We start from the raw sequence: 24,316 nt of genomic DNA, 5'->3' as shown, positions 1-24,316 counted from the left end.
GATTGTCCTGACTTTCAAGGCCTGAATTGCTTCGCCTTGTTTTTCTGGTTGCCTGGCAAGTTTCACCATTCAACTATTTCAGATATACAGGAGCGCCAGTTTCACTGTGACATGGACCATGGCAATACGTTGGCACATGAGAATTATTAGAATATGGCAAATATTTGTAAATGACTGCATTCTATCCATGCTGGCTTTCGCAGTCTACCTGAGACATGATAGGTGGGATGGCATACTGGCTGTCGCCAATTTATTAATGCTCAATTAGCCTAAAATGGGTAATTTGTGGTTGTTTGTGTGACATCATTACACAAGATAGTTAAATGGACACGCACCCTAGTAGCCTAGTAGGCAATTGTCGCATCTATTTTCTATGCCCACTTTCTAAATGTCAACAAAAGAAATCACTGGACAAGTTCATCGAAACATATATAGTGACACACAGACAGACGCACAGCCTCTTTGTCTAGCCTGTTCCCAGGGCCTTGCCAACCCATATGGTCATTGTCACATCAAACATGCAGGACCCATAGGAGTTGGCAATGCAGCACAAACAGATCTGGGACCAGGCTATAGCTACGGCCTCACTGAGGAACTTCCTGATTCATCATCATAGGGAGAAAATAAATTGCATTTCTGAGGACCTTATGGGAGCTATGGCAACAGGCATGTTTACAATCTTACATACAGGGGCATGGAGATTTCTTTAAGCATGTTGTCTCTGTAAGATGAATTTCCTTTTTTATGGAAAATATACCTAATATAGATAGCTGACATGGCTGCATTTTATACATCAATACTGTATGAATGAATGAATACTGAAACAATTGTCAAAATACCTACTTTATACTGTGCAGTGAGTGACAGTGTTCCCATCATATGAGCCTATTGTTGCCCTAAGCCAGTGAGTGACTGTGTTCCTCAACACAGGACCTTAGTGCAGAGCAGCTGTACTGACCATGAGCCCCCCCACATGGTGGCAGTAAGTCATGTCAGTGGCCTGAGATCTAAATCGGAGAACACAGCAAAACGTTAAGCAAACAGAAGAACACTGGTCTTACCGGGGAGTCCCTGGTGGGGGAGCTGGGTCGTCCGTTGCTGCTGTCGCTCCTCTCGTAGGAGGAGGTGAAGCGGCTACCACCACCGCTCTTCAGGCTGCTGCTGCTTAAGGCCTCCTGCGTGGCGCTGTGGGACAGGCCATAGCTGGAGCTCTGCAGGCTGCTGTTGTAGGAGTCGGCCACATCGCTGGCCCTGCTCCGGTAACCCCTCAGGGCGCTCGAGGAGGAGGAGGAGGAAGGGGACGTGGGCTCGTTGAGGCCCAGGGACGACAGGTCCCGCGTCAGGTCACTCTGGCTCGACGACCTCCGGCGGCTGAGGGAGATGCTGGAGGCGCCAGGCGACGAGGAGAGGTAGCTGGAGCGGCTGGGCGTGGTGGACGAGGAGTAGCTGCTGTAGCCAGTGTAACCGGAGCCGCCGCTCAGGCCCGACGAGCCATAGGTCTTCACCGGGGTGCGGCTCAGGCTCTCGCTGCGCCGGCTGCTGCTGCTCAGGAGGTCAGTGCGGGGGATGGGCCGGCCCCGGTCGAGCTCCAAGGAGGTGCTGTAGTTGCGGGCGCGGCTGGCAGCGCTGCTCAGGTAGCTGGAGGAGGAATAGCCCGAGGAGGAGGCAGCGTTGCTCCTGTAGGAGGGCAGCCTGTCCCGGTCGGAGGTGTAGGAGCTGAGGGAGGATGGCGTCAGGGAGGAGCCATAGGAACTATAGGTACTGGTATAGGAGGAGCCGGTGTAGCGCTTGGCGGTGGTGGAGACGCGAGACATGCTGGATTCTCAGCCACGGGTGATGCGGTGGAAGACCGCATCGACTGCAAGACAAGAGAGAGAGCAGAAATCAGTGTGTTTCTGTCTTCAGACTGTGAGCCGGAACAACTTGATTTCCAAAAATGAAAACTTATTTAGCAACATTTGAATCTTTATAAGCACTAAAAGCACTAAATTAAATGGTATATTTTATATCAGATCGGCTCCATCTTAGTTTTATGGGTTAGTCTCATCTGATCACGAAACAGGTAGGATGCCATAGGTCACTAGGTCAAAGTCCAACTCTTAACATATAGGTGCACTATTTATCAAAAGGCTGAATATAGAATGGCTCATTGCTCGAGACTGAGGTTTTACTCGTGTACAGGATGCAGATATTCGACAAGCAACGGCATGTGACCCTCCTTGGAACACATTACACAATATCAGCTGTGTCATCAGTATTCAAACTGAAGTAGCACACTGAAACACTGCTCACGCAACCAACTGGAAAGTCATGCTTGGTAATGTGATGTACTGTCGTAGCGATGGGTTGCAGAGCACAACGTTGTGGCCGGCTGAACGCACCCCTGGGCATCCTGTAACGGGAGAGTCCCCGTCAACGAAGCACCGAATGTTTCTGGTGGCACAGTCTGTTCCCGAGGAGAGACAGGGCTCTTGTTCACAAGGCAGTGCAGCATCTGAATAAATAAAAGTATCTGGTGTTGTCGATCCGTGTTGGGTTCAGTGGGGGAGGCTCCTGTTTCTTTAATCTCTCTCTCTCTCTCTCTCTCTCTCTCTCTCTCTCTCTCTCTCTCTCTCTCTCTCCTCCTCCTCCTCCTCTCTCTCTCATTCCAGGCCACAGGGGCATCAATAATTCAGCATATGGATCTGGAGAAGGCAGAGCACTGAAGTCAGGCAAAGACATACAGCTCTGTGCAGCTAGCTAAACCCAGCCGGGCTGCTCAGGCTCTGGAGCACTACTGCCGGGTTAGCTTAGCAAGGCCATGCCCATACTAGCCTTGCTTAGGCTCTCACCAAAACCCCACAGTGGATATGTAGGTATAACTGGCCTACCATTTCGCCATGTATCCTGCGCAAAGATGGCTGGACTGTAGAAGGAACACCGCTGTAAACATGGGCCAGTACCTCAAGTCTGCCTCACTATTGTTTTGTCCATCTCTTTTCTTCCTCCCCGCCGTCTCTAAATAAAACAGCAGTACTATGACAAAGCCTAGGTCCCGGACTAGGTTGACATACTGTACCTTGTTTGTGGTTCTCTGTTCTCCCTGGGATTCATGTTGGAAAGTCAACCTCTCTTCGTGTGTTGTTGAAATAGGCAACCCTGATCTAACGGATGTCCACGTGAGCAGACCTGGCATGTGGCGACAGGCCGCCTACAGGAGGGTCAGAATCCACTTTGGCCACGTAGAAATGTCTTCAAATACAAAAGAGAGCGGAGGGTAACAAACACAGAGCACTACCTCCACCACACGACCAAATAACTTGCACTGCGAGGCAAATCTGGACATGTCTATTTGAATAATAACCAGAGAGAGAGTGATTGTACTTGTGACCCCTGGCAACTACTTCCACACATTCCTAATTGCCCTCCCTATTAACATACACAACATCATTTAGGCTACTGCAGGTGTCTCGTCCAATAAATGAGGGCCCTGACTGAGGCAAGTTCAGGCGTGCCTGGCGGCCACTTGAAAAGAGAGTCGCGAACAACATCCATCCATGGGGAGTACAGCCTAAATGGACATGGGATTTGTAAGATGACGGCAGCATGGCACTATTACGTTATTCACTTCTGAAACCAGAAAACACACAAATCTGCTGGTTGCCCTCCATCTCAGCATCCCCAAAGGCTCTACTAAACGCTGGTTTCCATGACTACACGGCAACTAGCATCATTTGACCGCCACACAATCTGTGTCAAAGCCGGTGTTGCACTGATCCCATTGACTTCCTGATTCCCTTGCCCTGCAGTAATATAAGGTCCATCTAGCTATAGCCTAGGGACCAGTAGATGAGCATACAGAAAGGGCGGATTGCCTTTTCAATCTATAGGCCTAATCCAAGTTTACTCCCCAAAGACGATATATTCCTGTTACCATCATTACCTGGAAAATCCAGTGATTCCCAAGCAGGTGTAGGCTATATAATTGAATAGGGCCTACACCCTGAAACCTCACACTGAGCCACTCTTTCACACATTCGGTCCATCCCTACTTCTCCCACTGATGACAGTGTAACTGTGTTATTCTGATCTCGCAGCCTAACAGGGGTTATAGAATGTGTGACGACGCAGGAACGCTCTGTTACACCCAGCGTGACATTGCATGTTAGAATGTCAGATCAGCGTGGACTCTCTGTGGAGTGCTGGGAGGGGAGGCAGGTGAAAAGTGTTGTGCTAACGCAAATTGTGGGTTCTGTGGACAGGGCGGTACCTAGCACTGCCTACCGCAGGTCTGTAGAGGGTTTCAAAATGCTCATGCTCTCATAGCGAAGTAGATCGCCTGACACTTACCAAAAACAGTCACAAGGCCTGCGCCTCAACTGAAACAAGTGAAAAAAGTCCAGTAGCCGAGTCTGACAGAGAGGGATCAAGACAGGCCACCATAACAGGACAGTGTGGCACAGTAACTCAAACAAGCTAGCTAGCTAGCAATATAATGCTCCTCACCTACTAGCCTATATTATTATCTACCTTAGCTATGGCACGTCACCGATATAGATACTGAAAGTCTACCGTGTGTTTTTCTACCTCCTAAAATGCACAATCCCTGTGAATCTGTGCCATAACAACATTTAATCATATATAAACTCAGCAAAAAAAGAAACGTCCTCCCACTGTCAACCGTGTTTATTTTCGGCAAACTTAACATGTGTAAATATTTGTATGAACATAACAAGATTCAACAACTGAGACATAAACTGAACAAGTTCCACAGACATGTGACTAACAGAAATTATATAATGTGTCCCTGAACAAAGGGGGACCTGCAAGTTCCCGGACATTTCTGGGGGGGATGGCCCTAGCCCTCACCCTTAGATCCAACAGGTCCCATAATTGCTCAATGGGATTGAGATCCGGGCTCTTCGTTGGCCATGGCAGAACACTGACATCCCTGTCTTGCAGGAAATCACGCACAGAACGAGCAGTACGGCCCCATTTCTTCAGGGACACATTATATCATTTCTGTTCGTCACATGTCTGTGGAACTTGTTCAATTTATGTCTCAGTTGTTGAATCTTGTTATGTTCATACAAATATTTACACATGTTAAATTTGCTGAAAATAAACACAGTTGACAGTGAGAGGACGTTTCTTTATTTGCTGAGTTCATATAAGGTCACCAAATTCACATAGGAATACTGTTAGAAATCAGTGCACGTAATGTACCTTGTTGGTTGGATCTTAGGGGGAGCTATATTTACCCTGAAATGTGAGCAGATAAAGAGACTCGTGTCTGTGAGGGCTGCACTGACGCCAAAGCCCTAACTCGGCCCAACGGCAATCGCACCAAACTGTCCATGCCAGCCGAGTCTACATCAGAACGCAATGCACAAAAAAAACTATGTTGATTCAATGTACAATTGCAAGGCAACCAGCTGCAATAGGATTGTGAGTTTGCTCAACATTTGGGCATATAGCTTGAACCAACAGACATTCCGAATTTGAATTGTAGGTACATTTTAGCTTGAGCAAACATACAATTCAACATAATATCCAACAATTGGAGCTTTTAATCACCTGCATTTAGAATGACTGCCAGGGTAGGGAAGACTGATTATTGAGACTACCTTAGTCAAATTACTGACAGATTCAATTTGTTTATATAAATGTATGATATTTATGTTTGTGTTGCATAATATTATTCAACCAATCAATGTACATGCAAAAATACAGGTATTGAAATAAACAATTCTGAAAAGCAACCTGCAATAGAGCATGATGGGAAATATGATAATGATGGTTATGGCTTTGAGTGATTTTGAGAAAACATACATTTGTAATTTTACTCAACAAGCTTGTTCAAATTCAGCTCACTTCAAGCTGAGTTTGTTGATTCAAAGTACAATTGTAAGGCAACCAGTTGCAATAGCATTGTGAGTTTGCTAAACATTTGGGCATATAGCCAAGCTGAACCAACATACCTTCCAAAGATGAATTTGTCATTTGACTCAACAAGTTTTTATACATTGACCTCACTGTGAGCAAACTTTCACACATTAGCTCCATTTCCTGTCCTTCGGAAGTCTACCCAACTCACAGAATAATGCTGATTGAGCAAATTGGTTAAGTTGGCTTTTTTACAGTGTACCATAGGCATGTAAAGATTCTACTCTGATATCAGCTGAGAGATAGGACTATTTAGTTATATCAACCGTTTCTTCTGTTTGTACCTCAGATGAGAGCATTAGCTAAAAGTGACCCACCAAAAGGGCAATATGTGTGCGTGATTGATGCTCCAATCTCTGCTGTAAGTGAATTCATTCCTTATTCATTTATTCATTGGCCTAAAGATTAGCTCAATTAGACATCATTACTATTTTAAACACCATCAATCTGTGCTCTATGCCACTGTGTAAAATGTTGTTCTGTACTGAATACTTATGGGAAAAGAGTCAACTCAAACGTTGTGTCTCCTTTAAAGCGGTAATCAGCAGTAGAAACAATAACAAAGTGTCTTCGCCACCCCTGTTTTGACAAAAAGCTGAGAAGTGGGGTTGGTTCATTGACAAAGCTATGGATGCAAGGTGCGACCACCAATTATATCAAAATGATAGTTTTAACCATGTTTTGGGGCTATATACAGTTTGTTTACATTTAATTTGTTTACAAACAAGCTTATATTTGGGGTCCTGATGAGGTACGACTGTTGAACTAAGCTCATGAGGCATTTAAGTAATATTCTTCACCATCCCGAGTGGCGCAGAGGTCTAAGGCACTGCCTCGCAGTGCTTGAGACGTCACTACAGACCCGGGTTCGATCCCAGGCTGTGTCACAGCCAGGTGTGACCGGGAGACCCCTTGGCCTGTGCACAATTGGTCTGCGTCGTCCGGGTAAGGGGAGCGTTTGGCTACCCGAGATTTCTTTGTCCCATCACGCTCTAGCAGCGTGATGGGACAAGGTGGAGGTGTTTCCTCAGACAACTTGGTGTGTTTGGCTTCCGGGTTAAGCGAGCAGTGTGTCAAGAAGCAGTGTGGCTTGGCAGGCTTGTGTTTCGGAGGTTGAGAGCCATGTGTCCTTCTCCTCTCCTGAGTCCGTAAGGGAGTTGCAGCGAATAACAATCAAGTTATAAGTAAAAAAAATGGATGTAGCAACTGCCTTGTGAGCCACTGCATCCTTTGAACATGTTTTCAGTACTCAGTACCATCAGAAAAGTACTTAAGAAAGTATTGCCTTTCATCGCATTTGTGAGATGCATGCTGATTGCTGACAGCGCGTGTATTTGTTCATTTATGATTACCTGCTGTGTATAGAGCGGTGTCTCTCAATCCCCGCAGGCAGCGATAGAGTGGAGCCTGCTCATCCTAATGTACCTCACAGACACAGTCACAGGGACTTCTCACTGATCAGACCTGTGGGGAGACAGAGACACAATCCAATGAGAGACACACATCACATAGCCATGCGGACATTACCTGGGCGAAAATGACTAAGGTAATGGATTTGCAGTCTAGCTAATGTGGACTTTGTTGGATACCACTGCATTGAGGCTAGCAGATCGATATTGAGCCATTAGAACATGAATTGTATAACATTACTGATTTGATAATGTCCAATTATCCTCGTCAATATACACAGAATTCAATGAATTGCATTAAAACAACACTGCTCTATGACTGCTTTATGGGAGGAGCAAAACATCCCATAACAAAACAATCTACCGGAAGCCTAAAGTAGCCTAGGCCACATCTCATGCCTCCTCATCAACTGCATCACTTGACAGGCACAGAAATAGGTCCAAGTGATCTTTCACCACAGGCCTCCAGTCAACAAGTTCTCAGTATTTTAGGTTCAGCTATAATACAAAAAAAAATGCATAATGACTGTAGACTATTCTTCAGTGCTTGTTATCAAATCCACAAAAATGATCTTCCTTGAAAATATGGTTTCAGGAAAAAAGATTTTGCCTTCCTATTTAAAGTCCTGTTTCAGACATTCTGTACTTGTTGAGTAGTTTAATAATCCAGCACTTGCATCGCAATATGGTCCAAACACACCATACCAACAGACCTGTGTCCCCACAACACTTGCACAGCCAGAGTTCAAGGAATAGGTCTAGTAACAGTCAACAGAAAATTGCCAATGAATAAATAGGTCTCAAGATGATTTTCGGAGAAACAATATCCCTTGTCTCTTCAACAAAACAAAAGATGGATAAGCAAAATGAACAAACAGTAGGCCTAGGCTACCAACAGCCAACAAAACACAATGATTGTCAGGGAAAATAACAGAAAGGTACCCTCGTAAAAAGGGAAACAAAGTGCAAATTGGTGAAGAGGCTCACCAGTGGCGTATCAAGCGGACAGGCAGGGTAGGGTGCTGCATAGGAGGCTGTGGCTCCAGAGTGAGAGGAGCCAGGGAGGGATTGTATGAGCACAGCGATCCAGAATGCCAGAGATCAAGTTACAGAGACGGTAAATAAAGCAGTTGCCTATGACCTCCACAGGTCACTCAACACTCATTGGCATTCCAATTTGCTCTTAAAGGATTAGCATTAAGGTTTTTTATAGGCCACGAATAGGCCACGCTGTGTAGGCCAGCAGCAACCACTGGGATGTGCTCTCTCTGTTATCTAAAGGGGTTTTCATTGTACACCTACAAGGAATGGAAGTCAGTGAAATGTCCAGTTTCATCCAAAAGTGGAAAAAATACTAATTTACACATTGATTATCAACAACTAACCATGGCTAGTTTTTATTAAAACTAGACATTATATTTATATTATAACGGGTGTATGACACCATTAGGATACAAACAGGCAGCTATTGTCATAACTTGTGTTAGGACTGTTTTAAGAATGGGGGTAGTTCTTCCGCAATATTACACTGTCCGGTTTGAAATGCATATCACATAATAGATAGTTGAGTGATGAAAACTGAAACCCTGGGCTGATGAGCTACTTTGAGTGCAGGGAAGGGCGTGGGTGTACTGTACGGGGGCACAGTTTATGGACTAACCGCCAATACACTAGGGGCTAGCAGCTCCCGGAGTTTCTATACCGCAGCAGTTGGCTAGAACCACATATCACTCACTACCAGTCCCAGGGCAAGCAAGTTGGCTAGCTAGGCTAGCTAACGTGTTAGCAGAGTGTGCGCGCGAACGAGTCAGAGCGCGGGCGTGTATTTTTTATTACAAGGGACGGGTTTCTTTTTAGCTAAGCATCTGATTGTGACTCAAGACCACCGGTTTTTAGCTTAGCTGCATTCATACTACGAGATTGAAGCATACACATTTTAGATAAACTATCAGAGTGGCAAGAAATCAACTGTTCCAAGGTTTGCCTGCAGCCACTGGCCAGTGGCCACTGCATTCTTCACTCACCCCCAGTCTGAGATCATCCCGTCTGTTGTCAGTCCGACTGGCAGAGCGTCCCCAAAGTGGCTTCTAGCTGGCCTATCGGCGTCGTTAGACCGCAGTTCTGAATATCGGTATGCTGAACCGATAACATTTGACATAAAATAGCTATCACTGCCTTTGCATTTCAATAGTTTTTAGCTGACCAAGTAACAGACCTTTCTCTTTAACTGTGACGTTAGTTCAGCAAATAGCTGTCGTGGATTGGTTTATTCCTGTCCACGAACGTAAAAGCAGAGGACCGCCTCCCTCACGATCACCTTGGCGACGGATGTAAACAGCACACAGAGAAAAAGACCCCCACGCTAATTCAGGTCCACACACTCACGTTCACATCTGATCTGACATAGCCCACACAACTGCTTGCAAAACAATTTTCTCTTTATCATAAATCCCATTGCGTCCGTGGGGTTCTAGACCCCACTCTGACTCTCTTTGCTTGCCTTTCCTTGATTGCTGTTCGTGGCCAAGACCACACACGGCTCGGAAAAAATAATCAAGATAAAACTCGACAATCCAGAAGAGGGCAGCGTTGTGTCATAATGAGAGCCTGTTACGTCACAACAAAGATTTTCTAGTCTCTCTGGTCACATAACCACAGACATGTTCATAGATGTCATGGTTACCGATAAGCATAGTGGTTATGACATTTCAAAATGTTAGATTTGGAATTCAGTAATACCACATAATATACACCATTAAATATTGAAAAAATGTTTCATGCAATGTTCAATGACAAACATTGGGCTTGGGCACTGCATCTCAGTGCTAGAGGCATCACTACAGACACTATGGTTCAAATCCAGGCTGTATCACAACCGGCTGTGACTGGGAATCCCATAGGGCGTCATTGCAAATAAGAATTTGTTCTTAACTGACTTACCTAGGTAACATAAAAATAAAAATGAATTTAAAAGGTGCATGTGTATCCCTTGGTTATAAATCCTTTAGTTTGTTTCACAGCTACCAAAGCGGATAAGAATAATGTAGTTATTTGCAGTCTAGTTATTCACACTGCAGCGACCAATTGTCTTTTTTTTGGAATTTAGGAGGGGGACACAGGTCATTCACATAATACAAATCATTAATATAAAATTGTGTCATTGAATGTTTTTTCACCTCTTATCAAAAGAAAGGTTTAGAAGCCAACATAATCTTTAACATTATCATAGCAGCACCTCTATAAGTCCCATGCCCTAAAAAAAATGCCCCACATTTATTTGGATTTACATTGTTGTAATGTATTTGAGCTGAAATGGGGCCATTTTTTTTTTGTAACTTCCATCAAGGCAATGGAAGGTAAGACAACTGGGACTGGCAACAATACCATAGACAACTTCATAATACGCCAGCTGTACAAAACAAAAGAGAGGCTGGTAGCAATGACTGCATCGACAGCATCGGTCTTCAACATCTCAGTCAAAGTAATAGTAGAATAATTGAATACTACACTGTAGAAAGAACACCACTGTTTATTCTTGTATGCATCTTTCTCTACACAGGTGACTAATATGGAGTTCAGAGGAATTACGTCAATCTGCTCATCTGCCATTTAAATTGCATTCAATCATACAAACTCATACTGCCATCATTGAATGATACATGTTCCATACTTATATTTATGCCACACAAATATACCTTTTCTAAACATTTGCATGTACTGTAGTAAACACATTTGGACAGCATTGTTACATCCAGGAGGCAGACAATCAGAAAACAGTCTCTATACTGGTTGAACTCATGGAACACACATATATCAGGTGTTTAGAATCATGCTAATTTCAATGTAGCTAGCTGCCCGGTTTACCTAGCCTGTAATGTGGCTGAAATCCTCAGATTCTTTTGCCACATTTAAACCATTCCCTTCAATACAACAGTAAGTGGTACATTACTTTAGTATCCCTTTCTTCTTCCCACATTTTTACACAATGATGAGAATACACAAGGTTAGGTTGAATAAGCAGAAGGATTCATACCTACAACAGAACAGCAGGAGATATATGTACTGTACCTGATTATTGTGGAGCTGCATAATGGCTTTATAAATAATTTGCGGTTCAGGATAGGCACTAACCCACAACAGCGATAAATATTTGTACTACTCCGGAAAACAAATAACACATAAATGAAGTATAAAGCATTGGCTATTAAACCCAGACTAAAGTAAGGTGGTGACCTGAAATAGATGCTAAACAAATCCTTTACCCGAAAACATACTGATCATGAAAATAACTAGTGCATCAATTCAGTGTGTGCTGACACTACTAGGGAAAGCGTCACACAAAAATAAATAAATAAATATTATACATTAAAATTGCATTAAAATGACACATTTCTGCATGTCAAACTCTAGCAGATATAAGTTGATAACTTGATTCAGAATCCTTAAATGTGCTATGTTGATGATGATGAAACGGAAATAAAAGGCATCACTGCAGTATGAACTGGATGAACGGGCTCAGATGACTGTCGCATACCATTAGCCTATAGCGGATTCAATTTTCCTTTAATTACTGTACTGTGCCACTCTCAATTCTGTCACACATTGTTAGTAGTAGTGTCTACTGCCTACACTAAAACATTATTTCAGAAATTACGGGAAGCCATTACATCTAGGCATATGACATTATCTAAATGTACATTGAGCCATGGCTCCAGAATCAGATGAATGTTTTATTCCTTTATATTTGATTAAATCTTTATCCCTTTAGACAGTGCCACTCTCAATATTCACATTAATGCATTAGTGTGCCTGCCAGTGGGTGGGGTTATATCCTGCCTGGTTGGCTCTGTCCGGGGGTATAGTCGGACAGGGCCACAGTGTCTCCCGACCCCTCCTGTCTCAGCCTCTAGTAATTATGCTGCAATCGTTTATGTGTCTGGGGGCTAGGGTCAGTCTGTTATGTCTGGGGTATTTCCCCTGTCTTATCTGGTGTCCTGTGTGAATTTAAGTATGCTCACTCTAATTCTCTCTCTCTTTTTCTCTCTCGGAGGACCTGAGCCCTAAGACCATGCCTCAGGACTACCTGGCCTGAAGACCCCTTGCTGTCTCCAGTCCACCTGGCTGTGCTGCTGCTCCAGTTTCAACTGTTCTGCCTGCGGCTATAGAACCCTGACCTGTTCACCGGACGTGCTACCTTGTCCCGGACGTGCTGTTTTTCAACCCTCTCTCTCTACCGCACCTGCTGTGTCTAACTCTGAATGATCGGCTATGAAAAGCCAACTGACATGTACTCCTGAGGTGCTGACCTGTTGCACCCTCGACAACCACTGTGATTATTATTATTTGACCCTGCTGGTCATCTATGAACGAGGACTGGCCACCCCTCAGACCCTGGTTCCTCTCTAGGTTTCTTCCTAGGTTCCTGCCTTTCTAGGGAGTTTTTCCTAGCCACCGTGCTTCTACATCTGCATTGCTTGCTGTTTGGGGTCTTAGGTCGGGTTTCTGTATAGCACTTTGTGACATCGGCTGATGTAAAAAGGGCTTTATAAATACATTTGATTGATTGATTGATTGATTGATTGCCAGTGCATACTGACTACATTAAAACATGGGTTCACTAACCAAGAGAAGCTGTCTAGAGTAACCGAGTAGCCATCTAAGCGACATAGAAATATTATGCCTACCAAAAATAACGGACCCTTACTGCTCATTACAATGTTGTAATGACTAAATGAATACAACAAGCGGTATGAAATATGCTGCTATTGTCTAGTTTCCAATCTTTAGAGAGATCTAGCTCTACTAAGCGCATCTTCCAATACTTTACTGTCTTCCAAATCAGACAATGACATAGTACAACAAATGATGTAAATTAAGATCCAACAGGGAAACAAACAGCCTGTAAATTGGGATTTAAAGTGGCGGTGTCCCTTGGCTGTGAAGTACCAAGCAATGCCTTAGTTCTGCTGTCTCAGACAACCGCTACTGACATCGTGACCTTTGCCCTCGCAATGACAAAAATAACACCAAGCATGAGCCTCTTCACACACAAGGAAAATGCATCAACAATGCAATGAACAGTACACAGAGTTCATACAAATCTTTGGTGAACACACAAAGCCTCTGTCTGCAATAGACCTGAGATACTTTGGCTCTGGCACCGAAGCAAACGCGTCAATAGGTGTTCAAACGTAATTTAGGCTTAACATGTACGGACGGTCCCAGACAGTGGAAGGATCCACACAAACTACATAAAAACACACATAGGAAAGAACAGTCTCATGCAGCACTCTATGGTACATCAATGATTTCAGTCAGAGGCATCAATATCCTATAAACACTATGATACAACTGGCCAAAGGAAAAATCATTTGAAAGCTCAACACGATTTGAGTTTGTATATCAAGTATCCTCCAAAAATACTAATCTTACTGAATTCAACATAGGAGAACTAAACCTAACTTAGAATAACCCATCAAAAACTATGGCTCGGTCTTGTGAGGAAGTGGAATGACACGGCGCGATGAAGACTATCGTTAGCTACAGTACAATCAACCTAGTACACTCAAAACAGAGTCTGTGGCACAGCAGTATACCATATCCTTTCATCAACATCCTCTGCACACCACAGGGTATGCAAATGGGAGATTGTCTTAAAGATAAAAGATACTGTGGTTGTACTCCGCAATATCTCCTGTGCTCCTTCCCCAAAAGATAGCCTTTTTAGGAGTCAAGGGCAGAGGCGTTACACCAAGACAAAGAGGGGACTCAGTCACACATAATACGCACACCTTTCGAGGGCAGCATACAAGACACATTTGTTCTGATTAATTGGTGTGTGTGTGCATGTGTGGTGCTGTGAGGTGAAACGCAAGCCAGTCAGAATCAGAGTCAGAGTCGCTGTTATTCCTGATAGTGTGTCCCACACTGAATGTAAAACATAGGATGGGCGTAAGGAGGGGTGCAGGGCATTCTTCAGACAAGAATAGGATGGGGAAGGGTATGAGCATAGAAATATAATTACTAGAACTGCATTACCCATTCAAGTCAATGTGCCATGATAGGTGGACCGTTCTAGTTATTCTATTTCTAAGGCGGGGGAGTTAAGGTTTTGGAGTTAAGGTTTGATATTGGTTTGGCAGTGGTGGTAGTCCCCCGGCCAGCCTTAGGCACCACCAGGAGTTCGTCCCCGTCCTGGATACTGTAGGAGTGGAGGGCTCTGGTGTGGTACTTCATCTCCTCCGGCCCAAAGACACACTCCTTGTCGATGTAGTAAAGACGCATCTGATTGGCCGACAGCTGCACCACTGTCCTCAGCTGTTTCTTCAGCTCGGCCACAGTCTGGTCCAGGCGGATACTCACCTCCTCCACTTTGTCCTCGCAGTGCACCTCCACCTTGGCGTGGCAGCGGGGTCGAAGGTCGATCTCAGCCAAGGGTTCCAGCTTCCCGTATTTAGTCACCAGGCAGTGATACCTAGGACGGCAGGTAAAAACGGGTTTAGCAATACACAAACACACTACATTTACATTACGGTTAGGTGAGGTTATTGTAATTCTTTTTAATGAATGTGAAGATTCAATTTTTAATGTACACATTTTAATAGGCACCTGATACTACAATTAAGCCAGTTAAGTATGTGCCAAATCCTTTTGAATGGATATATGCAGTCTCACTGGATCAGTGAAAGGAGAAGCACAGTGTTGTACACCTGTAAGGTAGCTCCTCCTCTGGGTAGTCGACATGGTAACGAATGAAGAACCTCTCCGAGTCCTCTCTCTCCCCGTCCGTCACCACACTGCCATTGAGCGATGATACAGAGGGCAGGCTGCGAGGATGAAGGTTGAGCTTTTCACTATCTAGATATATGGCACTGTTGAAGTATTGTGTGTGTGTCTGTGTTAATGCAATGTCACAGTGAGTATGTTTACAGGCACAGTAATAATTTGATATTAAACTGATTATGGCAGTAGGAAGATTATGCAGTAGTCATGTAAACACCTCACTCTGCTTATCATAATCGGCGTACGGTCAAAATTGAAGTCAGCACACGCCGATTAAAACACCTGGTTTACTGAATAATCTTTCAAATTATTAGGACATGTAAACACCTTAATCTGTGTTCCAGCGGTGTATTTGATCTGTGTATGTGCCGACACCAGCCGAGCGAGTCTCCCTCTTTAGCGCGAGTGAAGTGAGTTCGGAACAACTGAATGTATCCATCTTAGAAGTAGTTTTCACAGACAAACTTTATAATGTCCGAACTCTGAAAGAAAACTGCCTCCCAAAAATAACAAGGTGGCTGTGGTAAAATGTTTATTTTGATTGGCAAAAAAAAAATTGCCATCGGGTAACCTGTGTCCTTATAAACAGGGTTGTTAGGGAAATTGTTCTTCTTGCAAAGCATGTAAACGTTTTAATCAAACTACTACATTAAATCGCATTATTGTGTGCATGCAACCGCACTCAGTGAAAAATGAGATCTTTCAACTCATTTGTGTGTTGAGGTCTGTGTGGTTGCCTCACTCACCCAGTAGCTCCCAGAGAAACTTACTGTGATACCATGAGGCTCCGACGCTCTGTGTTGGTATAGGTCTGCAGTAAGGGAATCCCCTGCAGCCTCACATCTTCCAGTTTAGGAAACTGGTTCAGCTTCTCTATGTCCTCCCATCGGTTAAGACCTGGCACACACAGAGACGCATAGCAGACCGCACACCCACACACACCTTATTAGTCAATGAGATTAAAACTCATAACTTCCATAAGCAGTCAAAAAGAAGGATCTTTACATTTGTGCCCTGGCTCTGACACAAACGGTTGAGATAACTGATGGTCAAAGAGGATGGTGGGAATGGGAGAAGAGGGGGACAGACAGACAGACAGACAGACAGACAGACAGACAGACAGACAGACCAAGTAGAGGGGAGTGTTAGCGATAAGGATATTGGGTGCACTTAAAATATCCAAAGACAGTTGCCAGTGAAGGACACAACCCCAATATTCTGCTCTGGTTGATACCTGAGTTGTGCAGATTGATGCTGCGTAGGTTGGGGAAGAGGCGCCGCAGCATGTCTTCGGAGTCCTGAATGGAGCTCAGGTTACAGTTGGCCATAACCAGAGTTTCCAGGCCGGGGAACATGGGCCCAATCTTGCGCACCTCGGCCCAGTCCTGCAGGTTGTTGTCGGTGATGTGCAGCAGGCGCAGTGTGGGGCAGGGCACAGTAGAGGCTGACACGGTGGTGTACTCATTAAGGCACAGGAACAGCTCTTCCAGCCTGGCGGGCAGGGCAGGGAGCAACACAGACCATTATATATAGACCATTAACTTGTCTTAATGCTTCTACTCTAATGTACTGTTGGCTGCCTGCAACCTGGACCTCATGATAGATAACCACTCACTACTCTCTCCAGTCCACAATACTTGAGAAAGACACAAAATCCCTCTTGCTGACTTAGGAAAACAACATTTTCCGTCTTGAGAAGTGAACAATCAGAAGTTGCCTTTGCTAAATAAAAAAGGTGTTTAAAAGCAGTGTAGCATCAAGGTTGATCTTACTCAGGCATCTCCCGTGTTAGTACGAGCACCGTGTTCCAGGACACTTGAGTGTTGTTGAGGACCAGGCGTCGGACTCGGGCAAAGGCCTTAGCACCGCTAGGCTCCAAGACAACCTCACTTAGCGGGTTGGAGCTCAGGTTGAGGAAGTCCAGGTTGGGGATGTTTGACACAATCTTACTGATCTGAAAGGAGTGGCTTCAAACTTAGTGTGACGTCCTCAATATAATTATTCACACATGTAACTAGCTACAAGGATATGGGTGAGATTGCATACTGGTATAGGAATTAATGTACAAAGTTACTATAAAATGTACCCAATTCTTATACTAAATGTACTCAATGTTTCCCATCTTGACAGAGTACCCTAGTTGAGCCCACCCACCTCATGCCAGTCCTGGAGCTTGTTCTGGGACAGGTCGAGCTCCATCACGTGGGCACAGAAGGCTGCGATCTCTCTCTGCTCTCCAGCATGGCTGATTCCACAGCCAGCCAGGACGAGCACACTGGGAAGGTTCAAACGATCTGGAGAGAGAGAGAGAGAGAGAGAGAGAGAGAGCAGAATGACTTGAGTAAACCTGGCCTCTCTCTACCATCGCTCAATCATCATAATCCTCATCCTCATCTTCATCTTAACTGAGCTGCTGAAGAGGAAGGAACCTACTCAGGGATGCCAATGGCGTTTTTAAAACAGGGTTCAATGGGTAAAACTGTGGATGGATCATATTGAAGTCCTCACCTTTCATGGGCGAGCCCTGTGGGAGAGTTGGCACTACCACCACGCCCATGCCGGGCCATCGGCGGTACGGGAAGTTCTCCGGGCTGTACTTCTCGCTGAGAACCTGCATGAAGGTGCGGCCCTCCTCCTCTGGTGGATCCACGGCCCCACTGTCCCACATCCCCTCTGGTTCGGCTGGGACGCCGAAGTGGTAAAAGAGCCAAACACTCATAGAGGTTAGCGTGGCAGGGTCAGCTGGCCGAGACAATAGTGGAAGTCATTCACCTTCACACTCACGTCCAATCACTTGGAGGGGCTCGCCCATCACTAACACTAGCCTAACCTGTTTCACCTTCTAAACAGCTATACAATTTACATACCAGTCTTCACTGGAAAGTAGGCTATTCACATACGACACATTCTATTTTCATCTACAGTATTTCAATGGGGCATGTTAACAGTTACTCTTTCACATGGTCATTCAGTTGATGCTGCTTGATATGAATACCTTGGAGACCAAACAGACAGAGCATAATAGCACATTCAGTCGTCTGTCCCGAAGTCCTTCTCAGTAAAACACAGGGAGACTTTCCCATATAGACCTCTGAACGCCTGAGAAAAGGGCGGGCCTATAATCGGTGATTCTCAAACTGTTTGTCTGGATTATGTTGTCGAAACCAAAAACAAATGAATTGAAAAAGTGGATAGACTTCTGCTCTTTGGACATACTATTTCATGTTTAACCAATTGAGGAAAGATTAAGAAACCCGCACACTGCTCTTGATAGTATTCACTGATATTTGAAAAGCTTTACATATCGGGCCTCACGGCCTTCCTCAAATGAATGACATTATTACGTGCTCCACCACCTTTGTTATCTACATGATTAAATGTCCATGTGGGCTGTGCTATGTAGGAAAAACCTCTCGTTCACTCAAACAGAGATTCTGTGAACGCAAAAGTTCAATCGGGAGAAACGACAGGGATTATCCAGTCGCAGTACATTTTGTGGCATAGAGAAAGTTAAGATATCAAACAGGTGAGGTGATATCAATAGTACTCTGAGTAAAATACAATTTTGGGGGGATTTTCACCCTCCAGACATTGTTTCCTAAAGGACTTAATGATGAAATGCCTATCTATGTATGTTATGTTGTAAATGTGAACATGAATTATGCCCCTATTCCAGATTACTCTGACGTTTTTCTTGCGCTGTACCCATTGATTTATGAAAACTTGCTTGGTAGGTCGATGTCCTCATTGTGGTTTTACAGACGTGTTTAATACGTTTTATGTGCACACTTTATTCTAATATTTATGAAATGCATATTGTTACATTTGGTAGCACTTACTTGTTTTCCCTCGACTTCAACCCCATTCGATGAGTGGAGCGGATGTGGGCGGGGCTAGGTCTACATAAGGGTGCAATTATTATTTTTTTAACTCACAAAAGCTCTGACGAAGGCCGTGAGGCCGATACGTAAAGCTTATTAAAGAGCAGTGACACTAGCAAGAACTGTTTGCGGGTTTCTACTTTTTTTCTCATTTTATTCAACTGTACCCAGGCACCTGCAAAAAAAAGATAGCTCAGATGTGCGAGTGCCTTTTGAATGTTTAACCAACTGAACAGGCAAAGTTTGACACAATCCGGAGACACTGATGACATTATCTGGTGTGCATCAGGTGATTTTAAACAACTATGAGCAGGCAAGCGTTAGTAGTGTTGGACAACAAAACAAAGAAACCCATCCTTTTCAAATATGTTGATATTGGGATGGTGCTGGAGAGGATGAATGAGGTCGTTAAGTGGTGAAATGTCTCTTGCGATATTCAACTGCGAAAAAAACACAACACATTTTTGAACGCCTCGCAGGTTGCCCTAGATAAACCACCATCTGCTGCTGGCTATATAAATAATGTATAGGTTTTACTGAAATGAAAGTAATAGTATTATATTAAAGTACTTCACCAGAACGTGTAGGTCACAGTAAACAGGGGATATGGCCTATATTTGTTATATTACGACAACAATAAAAGGAAATGATACATTACAGTATCCATAATATCCTTATACTTATCATTGTACAAAAGTTACACGTTACTATTAGGTTATTGACTAATATGAGCAAAATGATTTCATTAACATTATATGAGTGTGAGGAAAATCATAGGTCATATAAAGTACAATGATACTACAGTAACAAGAGTGTCTTACCTCCAGCTATGTTCCTCTCCACCAGTCCACTATCACAGCTCATTGTGGGTTTCTGCAGAGGTCTGTCAGAGGGATACAGTTTTTGGAATTGAGGGACATTCATGTGCTGGTGGGACGGATTTGCAAGTAACACCAGTATAAAAGGAAGTACAAATCTCTTCTTTGAACAGTGTGCAATAACTCAATTTGCCCTTGCACTCTTTGTAAACAATGCCATTTTTTGAAATCTACCAAACTTAGTGCACTCTGTTTGCAATAGATTGTAGTTTTGGGAACAGAAAACTGTATTGAGGTCGGGCTTTTCATCGATGAGAAAAATCTGCAGAATTTCGGCCCAGTTCCATCTCGCTCCATACTCTCCCACTGCCGGCCACTGGCCTTCCTCTCCTCACCATACTTGATTTATACATATGATGAAACATCTGGCTTCTTGTTCTATCTGTGATGGCGCTGGCTGTGTGCTCACAGATGCCATAATGGGACATTTATAAAGATGATATCTCTATAATTCTCAATTCTTACTCCATAGTGGCTGGCTGGGCAGGGGAAGAGAGGCTGAGCCCTCCTCCTTCAGACTTCTCTCCAGTGAGGGGCTACTAGGTGAACAGGAGGGACACGCAGGCACCACGTGAGAGTAGACACTGGAATCAAAACAAACCATATGCAGTTATGCATGATATTCAAATGACCTTAAATAAATCTACATAAATGCTTTTGTATTTTTGACTTGTTAAAGCATAACTTTGAGGGGCAGGTAAAATAAATATCAGCATGGAAATGAATTTCGATTGTAAATAGGCCTAGGTCTACTCATTATATTCGTTTGACTAGGCTATAGCCCTGTCCAGGGACGTTCAACTAGATTCAGCCGTGGGCTGATTTATTCTTGAGCAGATGGTCAGGGGACCGGAAACACCATTACAAATCATTTGTAGGCTGCAAATTGACCGCAAGAACCCAAACAGATATAATATTTGACTAAAACATAATACTTTCAAACCTTGCTTACATTATATGATCACTTATACTATATCTCTCTATTATGCGTGAGAATACTTTGGAACAGATTTCCTAAATTAAAATCACTTGGCGCTGATAATCTGGTGTTTTCAGTCTTTTATGTCCGACATTTAAAACATTTTTGGACATTTTGCTGAGAAAACTTGGGGGGGGGGGGGGGGGGGGGGGGTCAAATAACAAAATCACCTGCAGGACCCAAGTTGGGGAACTCTGGCTAAGTTATGTCCCCGACGTTGTATTATGTTTTGTGAATAGCTTGGCTCTGATGAACATCAATAGGCACATAAACTGACCATAATATGGTGCTGTTAACTTCAGAATAGAAGGAATAAAAGGACCAAATGAAATATATTTTTTTCCTGAGGTTCAAATATGGTCATGAGATTGTGCGAATAATTAGCCTGGTTCATATCTGTTTGTGCTATTGCCAATTACATTTCTGTCAATGTCAAGCCAAACATTGTTTGTGCAATCCATGCCAAATCCTTGTCACAACTATCTAGCTCATTTACAGGTCAGATATTGCTCAAATTAAGTATTTGATATACTAGTTAGTGCTCCAGTACAGCAAATGCACATAATGAGTAATTTACTGCAGAGAGCTAACGTTAGCTAAACATATGGCAATCATATCAGGGACAATTACGTGCAGATCAAACCGATCAAGAAAAAGAACACAAAACAATAAAAACAGTGAACGGACAACGCTACGCTGGAAAAATAAATATGTCAAGCATGACATATTTACGTATTTTATAGGATAAACCTCGAGGCTGATTACAACGTTGTTTCATAAACATTACACGTAAACATTCTGTACAATTTGACAGTAGCTTTCAGCTGCTAGTTATCTGCAGGATCAGTGGTTTGCTAGCTTGCAATGTATTACGATTACACTAGTACGATTAGCTAGCTAGATTAGCTATCTAAAACGTTACTGTACATTGCATATACTCTTCTACGAATGGTCAGAGATTGGTCCAGACTCCACAGTCAGCATCATTGAACGACCCATGCAAAGACAATGCATCAACATGACGCAACTACTATTGTCATAATACGATTGCATTAGCTAGATATAATCTAAAGTAATATATATACATTTCATATTTTCGCATTTCCAAACTCACCTTTATTGATCTGTTCTGTGTAAATGTCTTGTTGTTGATCAAGCTGTCATTGCCTCTCTATCATCCCGGAAATGACGTAGATTTATGAAACGTCTGCATATTTTCCCGATATCCTGCATGCGCAGCTTTGTATAGTATACAATACAATAATTTGTAATAATAACCCATTTACAATCATATGTAATGCTACTATAGCTGACATGACTGGTAATGATGCGAAAGGTTGGAAAATCAGTTTGCTGACTAAATATGTTGCACATCGATATCTCTGCTAAAACGTTTTCAGGGATATACTTCCTGCCCCTCTTGCTATTGCATACAAATACAAATTATGAATTAAATTTGATGACATTGACTGAAGGAGTGGTGGGCAAAACCGAGTACATCCACTTATACATGACAAGTGTCACTGAAATTCCCATGACTGTACGTCACTTTAATACCATGTCCTGCAGCGTCCTCTCCCGGTAGAGAAGCTTGTTGTTTTGGTTCAATTTGAAGAGGTGCTGTCCCCGCTGGTAAACTACTGTCACTGTGCTGGCGCCCTCTACTGAACATCCCAGCCTGGTCTCATACGAAATCAAACCAAATAAAATTGTATTGGTCACATACACATGTTTAGCAGATGTTATTGCGGGTTTAGCGAAATTATTTTGTTTCTAGCTCCGACAGTGCAGTAAAATTGAACAAATAATATCTAACAAGTTCACAACAATACCCATAATACACACAAATCTAAAGTAAAGGAATTAAGAACATATAAATATTTGGATGAGCAATGTCAGAGTGGCATTGACTTAAATACAGTAGAATATAATATAATACAGTATATACATATGAGACGAGTAATGCAAAATATGTAAACATGATTAAAGTCACTAGTGTTCCATTATTAAAGTGGCCAGTGATGTCAAGTCTCTTTATATAGGGCAGCAGCCTCTAAGGTGCTAGTGATGGCTATTTAAGTCTGATGGCCAGCTTTGATGTGACTGCACTGACCTTGCCTTCTGGATGATAGTGGGGTGAACAGGCAGTGGCTTGGATAGTTGTTGTCCTTGATAATTTTTTTGGCCTTCCTGTGACTTTGGGCGCTGTAGGTGTCCTGGATGGCAGGTAGTTTGCCCCCGGTGATGCGTTGGGAAGACCGCACCACACTCTGGAGAGCCCTGCGGCTGCGGGTGGTGCAGTTTCTGTACCAGGCAGTGATACAGCACGACAGGATGCTCTCAATTGTGCATTTGTAAAAGTGTGTGAGGGTTTCAGGTGGCAAGCCACATTTCTTTAGCCTCCTGAGGTTGAAAAGGCTCTGTTGAGCCTTCTTCACCACACTGCCTGTGTGGGCGGACCATTTCAGTTTGTCAGTAATGTGTACGCAGAGGAACTTGAAACTTTCCACCTTCTCCCCTGCGGTCCCGTCGATATGGATAGGGACGTAACATAGTAAACGTAAATCCGAGACACTCAAATTAGTAAGTTACTTTTCATATAGTATGTTACCGTTGGTATGGTTACATAAGACAAAACTTTACTTAAGGCAGAAATGAAAGGAGGGTGGTTGGTCGGGGTGTCAGGTAGTCTAGAGCGTTGGACCTGTAACCGAAAGGTTTCTAGATCAAATCCCCGAGCTGACAAGGCAAAAATCTGTCGTTCTGCCCCTGAACAAGGCAGTTAACCCACTGTTCCTAGGCCATCGTTGTAAATAAGAACGTGTTCTTAACTGACTTGCCTAGTTAAATAAAGGTGAAATAAATCGTTAAATAGATGTATAACGTGAATGCCTAGCAATCCAAAGGTTGCATGTTCAAATCTCATCACAGACAATTTTAGCTAATTAGCAACTAACAAATACTTCCTACTTTTATTTACTTTGCAACTAGTTAGTCTGTTAGCTAACCCTTCCACTAACTCTAACCACAGATAGAATAATGAGACATACATTTGAAGTCGGAAATTTACATACACTTAGGTTGGAGTCATTAAAACTCATTCATCAACCACTCCACACATTTCTTGTTAACAAACTATAGTTTTGCCAACTCGGTTAGGACAACTACTTCGTGCATAACATAAGTAGATTTTTCCAGTAATTGTTTACAGATTACTTCACTTATAATTCATTGTATCACAATTCCAGTGGGTCAGAAGTGTACATACACTAAGTTGACTGTGCCTTTAAACAGCTTGGAAAATTCCAGAAAATGATGTCATGGCTTTAGAAACTTCTGATCGGCTAATTGACATAATTTTAGTCAATTGGAGGTTTACCTGTGAATGTATTTCAAGGCCTACCTTCAAACTCAGTACCTCTTTGCTTGACATCATGGGGAAATCAAAAGAAATGAGCCAAG

The 24,316-nt window shown here is 43.3% G+C and overlaps 2 protein-coding genes across 9 annotated transcripts in view; both read right to left on the bottom strand.

Moving 5' to 3' along the window:
• The window catches only part of LOC110503631 (ubiquitin carboxyl-terminal hydrolase 2), a 31,845-nt gene extending 21,940 nt beyond the window's left edge, over positions 1–9,905 (bottom strand). For 2 of the 4 annotated variants that reach the window (XM_036961963.2, XM_090218189.1), the window contains exons 1-3: positions 9,359–9,905; positions 7,278–7,389; positions 1,062–1,858 (exon numbers count right to left, since the gene is read on the bottom strand). In XM_036961963.2, the coding sequence (XP_036817858.1) occupies positions 1,062–1,814 (753 nt within the window). In that variant the 5' untranslated portion in view covers positions 1,815–1,858; positions 7,278–7,389; positions 9,359–9,905. Of the gene's footprint in view, positions 1–1,061; positions 1,859–7,277; positions 7,390–8,321; positions 8,433–9,358 lie in introns of those variants that run through there. The other 2 variants (XM_036961965.2, XM_036961962.2) reach the window with 2 other exon arrangements.
• Positions 9,906–10,845: 940 nt separating this feature from the next.
• LOC110503630 (tubulin-specific chaperone cofactor E-like protein) lies at positions 10,846–22,379 on the bottom strand. 5 transcript variants are annotated; one of them, XR_016491306.1, is made up of 10 exons: positions 21,969–22,379; positions 20,341–20,459; positions 19,819–19,880; positions 17,625–17,858; positions 17,271–17,410; positions 16,889–17,070; positions 16,351–16,607; positions 15,444–16,013; positions 15,044–15,160; positions 10,846–14,808 (listed from the first exon to the last, which is right to left on the bottom strand). XR_016491306.1 is itself a non-coding variant. In XM_021582063.3 (10 exons), the coding sequence occupies exons 4-10, from the start codon at positions 17,833–17,835 to the stop codon at positions 14,424–14,426; spliced, it is 1,419 nt and encodes a 472-aa protein (XP_021437738.1). In that variant the 5' UTR covers positions 17,836–19,437; positions 19,819–19,880; positions 20,341–20,459; positions 21,969–22,379; the 3' UTR covers positions 10,846–14,423. The 5 variants fall into 5 exon arrangements, 3 of the variants coding, with proteins under 3 accessions (XP_021437738.1, XP_036817856.1, XP_021437737.1); XR_016491307.1 differs by having other exon boundaries at positions 17,625–17,798; XM_021582063.3 differs by having other exon boundaries at positions 15,887–16,013; positions 17,625–19,437.
• Between the last annotated feature and the right edge of the window lie 1,937 nt (positions 22,380–24,316).

This window comes from Oncorhynchus mykiss, chromosome 24 (genome assembly GCF_057628025.1).
Source record: "Oncorhynchus mykiss isolate SJ-2025 chromosome 24, ASM5762802v1, whole genome shotgun sequence".
Taxonomy (NCBI): domain Eukaryota; kingdom Metazoa; phylum Chordata; class Actinopteri; order Salmoniformes; family Salmonidae; genus Oncorhynchus; species Oncorhynchus mykiss.
Note: the sequence above shows the minus strand (reverse complement) of the source record. Positions and strands in the feature narration are given on the sequence as shown.